Source organism: Miniopterus natalensis, chromosome 17 (genome assembly GCF_054644295.1).
Source record: "Miniopterus natalensis isolate mMinNat1 chromosome 17, mMinNat1.hap1, whole genome shotgun sequence".
Classification (NCBI taxonomy): domain Eukaryota; kingdom Metazoa; phylum Chordata; class Mammalia; order Chiroptera; family Miniopteridae; genus Miniopterus; species Miniopterus natalensis.
Genome location: NC_142097.1, coordinates 28,879,492 through 28,890,550, shown reverse-complemented (window position 1 = coordinate 28,890,550; position 11,059 = coordinate 28,879,492). Strand labels below are relative to the sequence as shown.

The 11,059-nt window shown below is 49.6% G+C and overlaps 1 protein-coding gene across 1 annotated transcript in view; it reads left to right on the top strand.

Annotated features, from left to right (window-relative positions):
* Positions 1 to 2,199: 2,199 nt before the first annotated feature.
* The window catches only part of CA10 (carbonic anhydrase 10 (inactive)), a 316,120-nt gene continuing 307,260 nt past the window's right edge, over positions 2,200 to 11,059 (top strand). Inside the window, exon 1 of the mRNA XM_016203365.2 lies at positions 2,200 to 2,659. Coding sequence (XP_016058851.1) covers positions 2,599 to 2,659 — 61 coding nt within the window. The 5' untranslated portion in view covers positions 2,200 to 2,598. The remainder of the gene's footprint in view (positions 2,660 to 11,059) is intronic.

Here is an 11,059-nt window from a genome sequence, read left to right as displayed (position 1 = left end):
TCCCCCCACCTCCCCTCCACCCCCCGCCGCCCCCGCCCCTCTGCACAAACCGCCAGGCTCCCGGGCGGCTGGAGTCAGTCCAAGAACCCCGGGAACACTGCGGTGTAACTCCTGTGGCTCCCACGCCGCACCCTCAGATGCCACGCTGCCAGAAAGACTAGCTAAACTGTGCGGACGACGGGCTCCCTCTCCCCGTCTCCCGCTCCCTCTCCACTCATCCACCCTTGATGCGGTTGTTAGACCGAGGCTCACACCGCATTGGCTTCTGAACATCAAAAATAAAAATGTGCAAACAAACAAACAAACCAACCAAACCCCTGCGGGTGGTGTGTGTGTGTGTTTGCTGTGCGTGTCCAGCGAGCTTGTGCAAAATCTCCAAACGTCACAGCGTGCATTCCGGACGAGCGCGCCGAGGCACCCGAGGTCTTCCCAGGGATTCCCCAGCCTGCCTCCTCGGCTGCAGTTTGGCCAAAGAGGTAGGTCTGGGGCTTGCTCGAGCCACTGCCGCGGCGCCGGAGGCGGTGCACCCCGGCTGCGGTTCCCGTCCTCTCGCTCCCAGCCCTCTTCCCAGGAGAGCAGTCCCGAGCGCACGGGTTCCTCCCAGTCCCCCGGCACCGACATTTGCAAGCTGCTGGCCAGGTGCTCGTGCGTCCCTGGTCTCAGGAGCCTGCCGCCGCCTAGACCCGCGGCCCGCGCGCTCCGGCTCCGGCTCCGCCCGGGGCGGTGGGTGGTGCTCCCGCCGCTCCCACCTTCCCCCGGGGCCTCCGCAAGCCGCGCGCTGGGCGTGTGCGCGCGCGCGCGCGTGGTTTCGGTGGGGACGTGTTCACTGGAAAGCGGCTGAGTGTCAGGGGCAGAGAGTATCCCGGACCCCAGCAAAAGCCTCCAAAGCACTTGAGCTCCCCGAAAGAAAAACGACTGAGAGAAAAGAAGGGGAGCCTGAGACCCTAAAGCCCGGGTTGCCAATAGTCTTGGAACCTCCCAGAGCTGGGCAGCGGCGCAGTTGGCCGCGGCCGCTGCTCGCACCCGGACTTGGACAGACGGTTTTTCTACTTTCGGGAGGAGGGAGGTGAGGGACTTGCAGGCAGGAGCTGCACCTGCTCTAGGAGCCTGCAGAAGGGAGAACTTGGGGGTAAGTAATGTTCTGGCGCTGGAGCGGAAAGGGGGAGGGGGAAGGGGGTAGGAGAGGGACGGGAGGGAGAGAGAGCAGGGAACGAATTTTGCCAAAAAAAAAATAAAAAAATTCCCCAATATTCCGCAGCATTGGGAGAGCGCAGCAGCACTCCCAGGATGAGTCCCGCCCGGGGCTCCCGCGCCGAACCGGCGGGCGCGAAGTTCTTTGGAAGGAGAAGAGAAACTCCCCGAGTCCCGGAGGGTGACCGAGGCGGGCGGGGCGGGGTCGGAGTCGCAGCCGGGCTCGGGCCCCGGCGGCTGCCGCGGTGACCCCAACCTCTGACGCCCAGCGCTCCAGTCCTCCCGATGGCCGCGTGGAGCCTCACCCCCCACCCCCACCCCGGCCTCCCGTCACCGCCCCCGCGAGCTGGCGGCCCGGTGGCTGCGGGGTCTCCCGGCGGCGGCGGGGACGCTCACCTGGCCCAGCCTCCCCCGCCGCCCCCCCCGCCCTCCTCCTCCCCTCCCACTCGGGAAGCGTCGGGATCCGTAGGCGAGGAAATAACGACCCCTGCAGTTGCATTGCGGAAAAATCTCCGCGGCGGTGGCGGCGGCGGCGCTAGTTGCGGGCGATGGGAGCGAGGGTTCCGGGGAGCCCAGGAAAACAGCAGCGGCACGGAAAGCGCGCGCGCGCCGTGGGGAGCCCGCGGGCCCCTTGACGCGCCCGGCTCCCCGGCTCCCCGCCGTTCCTGCTGCCGCCCCGCGCGCGCGCGCCGCCCGGGTCGGGCTCGGAGGCGGCGGGCTGCGCGCGGACCCGGGAGCGGGGAGGGTCGGCGGAGGCTGCGGGCGCCGGCGGCTTCGGGCGGTAACCCTGCCTCTTTCTCTGTCTCCCTGCCCGCCCCTCCCCCGCGCCCCGGAAGCAGGAGGAGAGCGGCCCCGAAGCGGAGCGGCGGCCACCCCCTGACCATGCCCCGGTGAGGGCGGCGGACTTCGAGGGCAACTTGCCGCCGACGCCTGGGCTCAGCCCGCGAGCCGCGAGCTGCCGGGGCCCGGAACGGCGCGGCCCGGCCCGGCGGGGGGCTGTCGTCTATGTCTTCTTGGGGCGCCAGGCGGATCGGGGTCTCGTGTTTGCAGAAGGAGCCCAGCGCTGGTGGCTTCAGGTGGCTGCCGCCGCCTCTGCTAGTGTGGTTTCCGCCGCTCGGGCCGGGAGCAGAGACCGTTGAGCGGGGAGACCTCCGGGGCAGCGAGACGTCGGACATGTGTCAGCACATCTGGGGCGCACGCCCGTCGAGCCCGAGGGGAGATTTGCCGGAACAGTTCAAACTGCGATATTGATCTTGGGGGGTGACTGTCCCTGACCGGCTGGCTGCCCGGTGGGAGTGCGGGTGTGCACGCGCTCGGAAGTGTGTGAGTGTGGGTGCCGTGCCGGCCCCCCCGCCCCCTGCCCCCCGTTTTCCCGTCGAGTGATGCACTTGGAATGAGAATCAGAGGATGGAAATAGTCTGGGAGGTGCTTTTTCTTCTTCAAGCCAATTTCATCGTCTGCATATCAGGTATGGGAAGCGCTGGAGTCGCGGCGGGTGTGTGTTGTGTTGTGCTGTGTTGTGTTGGGAATGTATCGGGGTTTTATTGCGCGTAAGACACTCAAGGGGCCTCTCGGGGTGGGTGGGATGGGAGGGTGGTGGTGACAGAGGTCCTTTCAGCTCTCGGGGTTTGCTGCCTTCAGAATGAAATACCTTCTAAGCCCAAGGATGGGTGTGTGTGTGTGCGTGCGTGTGTGTGTGTGTGTGTGTCTCCCGGGTAGATTCTGTTTGGAGTTCTGGAACGTGGAAGGGGTAGGGGGTGAGAAAGGAGAGGCAGATGGGTGTTGATTTTCAACTGCTTTCTGGCTGAGAACTCTGGCGCCGAAATCTGAGCCTTAGCAACCCCCACCCCCATCCCCAGGCTCTCAAAGTTCCCAAACTTGGTGGTTCTGGCTGGCAAAATGGACGCAGAGCCCTGCCCGGCACCTGAGCACTTTGAAGGGACTGCGGAAGGATGCGGGCTTGGGGAATACCATCAGGGACCAGAGGGATGTGGAGGTCCTCCATGCCTCCCCCAAACCCATCAGGCCAGGTGGCGATGGTCTGAAACATCCTTGCCCACCCCCACCCCCTCCACCCCAAATAAAAGCAAACCCCATCTGAAACAACCCAGCATCATAAAGACCACTTTAGGTCACGGTGCTTTCGAATGCCCAGTGGCAAGGATGTGCTGGCTCAGGCTCACTGACCTCAGGCGAGGTGTGCCAGTCGTTGGGTTTAGCGGCTGACCGCAAGCCGGTGGAGGTGAATGGGGTAGGGCTTGGGCCTGCCTGCACCTGTGTGTCGGTGTGTTGGAAGGGATTCTGATTTCCAAGCAATGTCTTTGTTGGTGCAGGGAGTTGGGGGTGTGGAGGGGAGCTGTGAGAAAAAAGCCTCAGGATCAGCAGTATTCCCCAGTTCAGTTTAGTGCCTCCTCCCATTGACAGTGTCCACCCCAGCTCCCTTCACACCTGTCATTTAGGCTCCCAGGGTAAGTCCCATTTGCAGTGCTCCCTTCTGCCTGCATTCCCTCTGCAGAATTGGGGACCCAGCCAACTTCCCATGAAGTCACCAGAAGAGGAGAGCAGGAACCCTGCCCCTGTGAGCAGACACATTTGAGCAGCACTGGGGGACAGGGACATATTTCCTGCATCTTCCTTCCACCCAGTCAATCTCCACCCTCTAAGCCAGACCTGATTCTGGATGTTTAAAAACCCTTGTCTGCCCTTACCCTGGACCCAGATCCAAAGATCAATATCCAGTTTCAATGTTCTCCTTATAGGGCAGGAATAGGAAATCTCTTATTCAAAATTATTCTGTTTGGGGCTTGGCCACGCTACTAAGAAATTAGAGATATGTTGTGTGCCTGGCAGATTATAAAAAAGTGCCCTAAAATCCTCTAGTAGGACGTCTTTTACCCCATCCTACATCTAAGGAAAAATTATTAGGTGACTTGTAAAGATTTTATATCAGTCATATCCAGGAATGAACTGGGGAGCATCTCACAAAGCCACGTTTTGCTTCTTTCCCTTCTACATGTCTATTTCAATCTCTCTCTCTCTCTCTCTCTCTCTCTCTCTCTCTCTCTCTCTCATTCCATATTTCACTAGTTATAAAATAGCCTTTCCCTACCTCTTTCCAGCATCATAAATAATTTTCAAATGAGCCAAGCCATCTGAGTCCCTTTAAGATTTACAAAGGGTTAACATCCTTGAAGCTCCACCTCACCCCACTGCACCCCCAGCACCCTTTATTTCCAGCCCCTGCCTTTGGTCTGGCCATCACAGGGGACCCAGCTGAGAAGGGATCTGTTCTTAGCCTCCCATTAATGGGATACCTGTCACAGCTCTACTTGGTTTGGCGTATCAGCAACAAAATTATATAAACAGAAGCATTAGGAGAGGTAATTTCCAACCCAGGAGGTGTGCAATGGAGTGCGTGGCCTTTCACATGTATTTACTAAGTAATCATCATTGCTAAGGAATGAGAAGATAAAAGTGTAAAGGAAATTGCTAGCTATTAGCTCAACACAGAAAACTAGGTTAGCGTTGCAAATGCCTAGTTAGGATCTGCGTTAATTTGCACTTGATGAAGACATTTAGGCAGGAATGCACCATTATGTGCTCTCTATTTACACATCCATAAACTTAACTTTAAAAGGCTATTCCTTCTCCAGGCCCAAGGTGGTCTCCGACCTCCAAAGGCAGAGCTACTCACTCACTCAGTGATGCCCGTGTATGTCACAATTCTGATTAGTAATATAATTATGACTCACAGTTTGGGGGACTTTGTTTTTCCCATCTGGCAGCCTTATGAGGTTCAGGAATGCAATGCACTAAGGTTGAGTAATTGTCTCAGGGAGAGTTTAGTAGGTCTTTCATTTCTGTTTCCATGATTTGCAGTTTTAATTTACTGATGACTGAACTTTACCAAAAGGAACATAATCCTTGACTATAGAACCTCCTAAATCTTAAAGTAAAAAAGAAAAAAAACAAAACACCTCTCTACCATCTTGGGATGAATTTCCCTACCCTGGAAATGGGTACTAATTCTCACTGAGCTACCAGGCAGCAGTAATTGATGCAGTGCTGGGGTTGGCTTCATTACTGAGGATACCAGACTAGAAAAGGCCAGCAAAAGTCTGCACTGTAAACGTTTTGCAGAAGGAAAATGTGGGTAGTAGATCTGGGCTATAGGAGGTACAGTGACTGAATTTCAGTCAGTAGCATTAGCTTTCAGGTGCTTTGTAGCTTAGTGTTTTGTTAACCAAAGGTGCCTACCCTCACCCCACCCCATCCCCAAATTAAAAGCATATCCAAGGAGTATTCTCCCTAGGCCTGTGTAGATATATTGCTTAAAATACAGAGACCTGCTCTTGGTATGTTTGATGGTTCTGCACTAGTCGTTTGGTTGTGATGAAGCTGTGATACTTCCCAAGGTTGTTGATCCTACAGGGTAATTGTAAGGAACAAAGCACTCTTGAGAAAATGCTTGGCATGATGTCTAGAATACGGTAACCACTGGCCACAAGTGGGACTGGGGTCTGCTTGGCCAGGCTTCGCTAGCTAGCTGCTGGGGAAGGAGCATGTGTGCTTCCATTTGAGAGATTGTATCAGTTGGGCTATTTAAGGACAACACAGCTAGGCTGAGGAGGGAATGCCACATCTGGGAATTCTTGGGGCTCCATATTGGACTCAGATCTCATTTTACTGAAAATGTAAGGCAGCCAAGATCTGTGAAGAGATGAGGGAGGGAGGGAGGGAGGGAGGGAGGGAGGGAGGGAGGGAGGGAGGGAGGGAGGGAGGGGAGGGGAGAGATTTTTTCCTGTGCTAGCAAGAGCACCATTCCGTTCTTACAAAAGCAGCTCTGATGTATTGAATGAATTCTTAGCAGCACCAGGAGAGAATTTCCTGGTCTGAAAACAGCTGTTTGATTTAATTTACATAACATATCCTACTTCCCTATACATAACTTTACTTTGACAGTTTCCTCATAATAATAGCAGTAATACCAATTAGTATTATGTGATGCTTTCACATATATTACATAATATTGCACATATTTTAACTCGTCTGTTCTTGGAATTGGTAGGGTAATTTTATATGTGAGCAAACCAAAGCCACAGAGGTTCAGCCTAGAGGACTCACAGCCAGATCTAACTGAGTCAAAAATCCAATATATTATTTATGTTTTGGTTCAAGATTTTCTTTAAATGTTGTTATTCAGGATTTTTTTATTGTGATGTCTCCAATTGAAAGAATAAATTGTGTTAAATGGATGAAAGTCTTAGAGAGTTTGGGAGTGGAGATTTAGGGTGATTGTAGTCTAGAGCTAGAATTAAGGTAGCATTTGAGTTGTATGTGACTCTGTCAATCATACAGGTGAGACTATTACCCAAGTTTACCTTATGATAAGCAATCCCTACAAGCAAGGAATATGGAATACATTCTTTTCCTTATCTGAAAATGAAAATGGTTTACCTTCAGCTTCTTTACATGCAGAAAGGGGATAATAGTCCATACCCCACACATTTGTTATAAGGATTAAATGAGATAACATATCCAGTGATTTCTCTTAGCACAGTGTCTGAGGCTAACAGTAGGGAGCTTGCAATAATGTAATTATTTTCTCTTACAAATCCGGCATTATGCAGGCTTGTGAGGCCATGACAGAATAGAGCCTTTAGTTTCCTTCCCTTCCACTTGTTTTAAAGCAAAAACAGAATCATCACAAAGTGCATTTTATGACATTGAGCATGAAGCCTCGTTTCAAGGGGGCCTTGGCTTAATGACTTTGAAAGGTCTCTTCATTTTGTTTCTCATAGAAATGAGACTGGCAGTGTTAGGTGTTGGTGCCTGGTCATGAGTGGCACCCACGTTCTCCCTGTGAGCCCAATGTGGAGGTGAGGCTTGGAAAGTTTAATGCATCGCCTGGGAGCAACATAGAGCTCAGTACCCAGGGAAGCAACAGAGTTTTCCCCTTTCTGCTTGTAAATTATGACTCGGTGTAGAATCCAGCTTTTAAGAGCTTCCAAAAGGGCGAACTGCAGATGCTGTTGATATAACTTGAAATGGAACATTTTGTTAAATAAAAGAAGAGCCCACCAAGCAAAGAACACTTATCCGATGATGTTATTAGCAGTATGGTGTCTTTAAATCCAGTTTCCCATGTGATGTCACACAGCCCAGTCACTGACAGATGCCATCATCCTAGATGAGACTCTCCTGGCAGTGAGATGAGAGTCTTCCTGAGTGATAGACAGTCCCTGGAGGGAAAGGATTGCTATCTTAGGTAGTCAGTGCCTAACATCTCAGCTTTTCACCTTCATTAATGTTTGGGCCTGGAAGAGATCCAGGCACCATAAAAGTGTATGGTAGCAAGCCATTGTAGAAACAGTATGGAAGTTAGAAGACCCGACCTGCTATTGAAACCTTCCTTCATGATCTAGATGACTTTGGGCAATTCTCTTAGCCTCTTTGTGTCTCAGTCTCCTCATCTGTAAATTGAAAATTAACTCATCTTTACCTATTTCAAAGAATTGTTTATCATATTATGGAACGATCCGTGCCTAAGAGATAGTTCTAAAATCAAAGTTGAGATATGGACACACAATGTAGAGTGATATAAAATAATATGATTAAGGCTTAATTGTTAAGATGTAGTTATAAAAGCAAAGTTGTAATGCACAGAATGTATCGTGGGCTAAAACCATAAGAATAATGCCTAATTGTTTGATAAAGGGAATAAATGCTGTAGAACAGAGAAGAGCAGACCTGAGGGAAATGGAGAATTTTGATAGATTTTGGAAGCTGGGATAGAAGAGAAGGAGGGGACCACATTATCCAAGGGAGAGGAATAGGAATGAGTGAGATGTATAGTGAGGACAGTCCCAGTTGGAAAAAAAGGTTCACTTTGGGAGATACTGGACTATATGGATGAGCCCAGTCAGGGACCTGTTGAACTGAGATGACATGGAGTGTCCTAATATATTTAATTTCTTGGTGTTTTTTATTTTTCTTATTATGGATCTTTGCATCGATTCTATGGACTGAACTTGGTTAGAATTTGTGATTCTAACATTTTTTGGGATCTTAAATTTGTGTGGCACGTCTCCAGTTACTGTTGTACTTTGTATAGTTTGTAGCCTATTTGGGATTATAGACAGTTGAGATTTGAAGAGGCTTCAGCTTTCTCCTCTGTAGAATGGAGATGATACTTCCCAAAGTTGCTGATTCTTCAGGGTAATTGTAAGGAACAAAATAGTATTTTTAAAATGCCTACCATGGTGTCTGGAATTCAGTAACCACTGGCCAAATTACACATATCCTATGAGAGTAAGTGTGGGCTTTGGAACTAAGGCCAACATGTGAATCCTGCCTTCTACATGCACTCTCTGCGGGGTCTTGGAGAAGTTCTTTAAGTTCTCTGAGCTTCTGTAAAGTCTGTAAAATGAGGATTGGAGAAAATGTACATAAAGTTCTGCCATAGTGTCTGGCTTGTAGTAGTCAGTGAATTGGAGCTGCTCTCATAAGATCATTATCATCATTGTCATCAATAACAGTGCTTGTTGTTGACACTTTGAACCTGTGCTTGTAAATTCTGATTAATTATTCAGTCATTTCTTCTGTGTTCAACAACATAGAATTGCCAGCTCTCTGCCAGGCAGAAGAATCACAAAAATGAACAGTACCTGCTCCTTAGTATGTATAAGACGACACTTGTTATTTCCTTTATCCACTTAACCATGTAACATTTATGGACAGTGCCCTATAGAGAAGATACTGGGGGCCCAAAAGGGATGTGTAAGACATTGCCTTTTCCCTCCTAGAATTCATAATCTAGTAAGAGACTGATTTTTTAAATATTAATAGTTACACCAGAACGTGGTAAGTATTGTAACGAAAGGAGATACAAACAGTGTTTGAGTAGAACAGAGAAGGGACATCTGACTCATTCTGGAGGTGGAAGGAGCAGAGGAAGGAGAGAAAGGAGTGTCAGTTAGAAGGGGTTTAGGCTGCCTCTTGAAGAGTGCTAAAGGCTTGGCTTGGAAGATTTTGTCTGATCCATCGACCAGGAGATGCGTGATTGGGGAGGGGTGATCATAGGAAAGAGCATTTGCAAAGACAGGGAGATCAGATAGGACATGATGAATTCAGGGGACTGGCAAGAGGTCAATATGGCAACAACCAGAGTGGAGTGTGATGGATGAGGCGGAGATAGAAGAGCATTTAGGAGATAGGATCCCAATAAGAGTAACACTTTGCACCTAATCATAGTCAATAAAAACCACCCTGTGCCTCCCTGTGCAGGGAAGACATCCCTTTAAGACCCAAGGGGGTAGGTCTAATTCATACATTTTTCTTAGGAACAGAACAGTAAGGGTTAAAGCCTTTGGCTCTGGTCCAGCTCTGCTCCATTTACCCCACATCACTAGTGTCATGTCTAGTTCCAGGGGGCTTCCCAGCAGCTTTGGAGATAACCCAGATACAGATAACAGAATTTACCTCTTTCCTTAGTCTCCATGCATTTATACCCTAGGAGAAAGAGCCAAGACCCTATTGGCTGACCCTGAATTTTGCAGTGTGGCAATTATCATCTTGTTCTCCTGGACAATTGAATCTTTCCTACAACTTTTTGCCGTTTTCATCTCATGTAACCTCAAACAAAACTTTAAAGGATTCCCAGCTTGCAGGGCTTGGGATGGGGAGCTGCGGATGGAAGAAAGGTCCGGGTTCCTTTGTCACAGAGCCATAATTGCTGCTTATTAGCGAGATTGGACTGGTAATGGGGTAGCCAGTGTTTGGGTTTGATTACATTTGCATGAAGGTGCCATCAGTTTGGCAGCAGAAGGATTATCAGGGAGAGCTGGGACCTTTGTCACAGTAAATGCAGAATTCATCTTTGACTTTGTCCAATACTTCATGCCCAGTGGCTGAAGGGGCTGGTGTAGGGAATGAAGACTGTGACTTTCAGGTGAGGTTTCCGGAGCCAAGACCGCTGCCTTCACAGCACAATTGGCAGCAATGCCAGAGTTGGAACGAACCCATTCACTGAAGGATAGGAGTCAACATATTCCGCTTCTGTTATCTCTTACTTACCTATCACCCTCAAGGAAAGCAATTTTGTTGACACCACTTAGTGAGTGAGCAAAGGCCATTCATTCTTCCTCCATGAGTTTCAAAGAAAAATAAATACCTTGTAGTATTCTTAAACTAATAAAGGGGCATATCTATGGAAGGGTTCTCTCCCACCCCCAAAGAGTTTAATGTGTTGGCTCATTAATCCCCAAAATGCTAACAAATGCCTCCTCTGAGCTAGGCAATGGCCAAGCAGAAGATATAATGTAGGGGGCGAAACAGCCATGATCTTTGCCCTTGTGGAATGTATATTTAGTGATAGACAAATATTGATTTTTCTTTCCATTGCCCAGCCCAGTACATGGCATTCAGTAGATGCTCAATAATGAATGATTGAATTAATATGTAAATGAATGACAAAGAGTGATTTAGAATGGCTTTCCTTCCTTAGCAGGAGACTGGGAGACGAGATCTGAGAGATCTGAGATAGGAAGGAATGGAGATGAAGACCTGTTAGCTGCCCTCTTGCTTCTACTTGCATGGGGGTCTTTGAGCATGCAAAGAGGCAGACCTGGAACCTTCTGAGGGAGCAACATATTTGATAGTTTTCTATTTCCTTCTTAGAATTGACTCATATCCCGCATTTGACCAACCAGTGTTATTTGGGGGCACTTACAGTTGTTTTAAAATGTATTCCAGCAGCTTTGTGTTGCCTTGAACTAGGATGGCTGCAGGTCAGTGGATGCACCCTTGTTCCTTTCTCCATGTCATCTCTGGTCCTATTAAAGGGGATTGCTTACGATAAGGTGTTTTC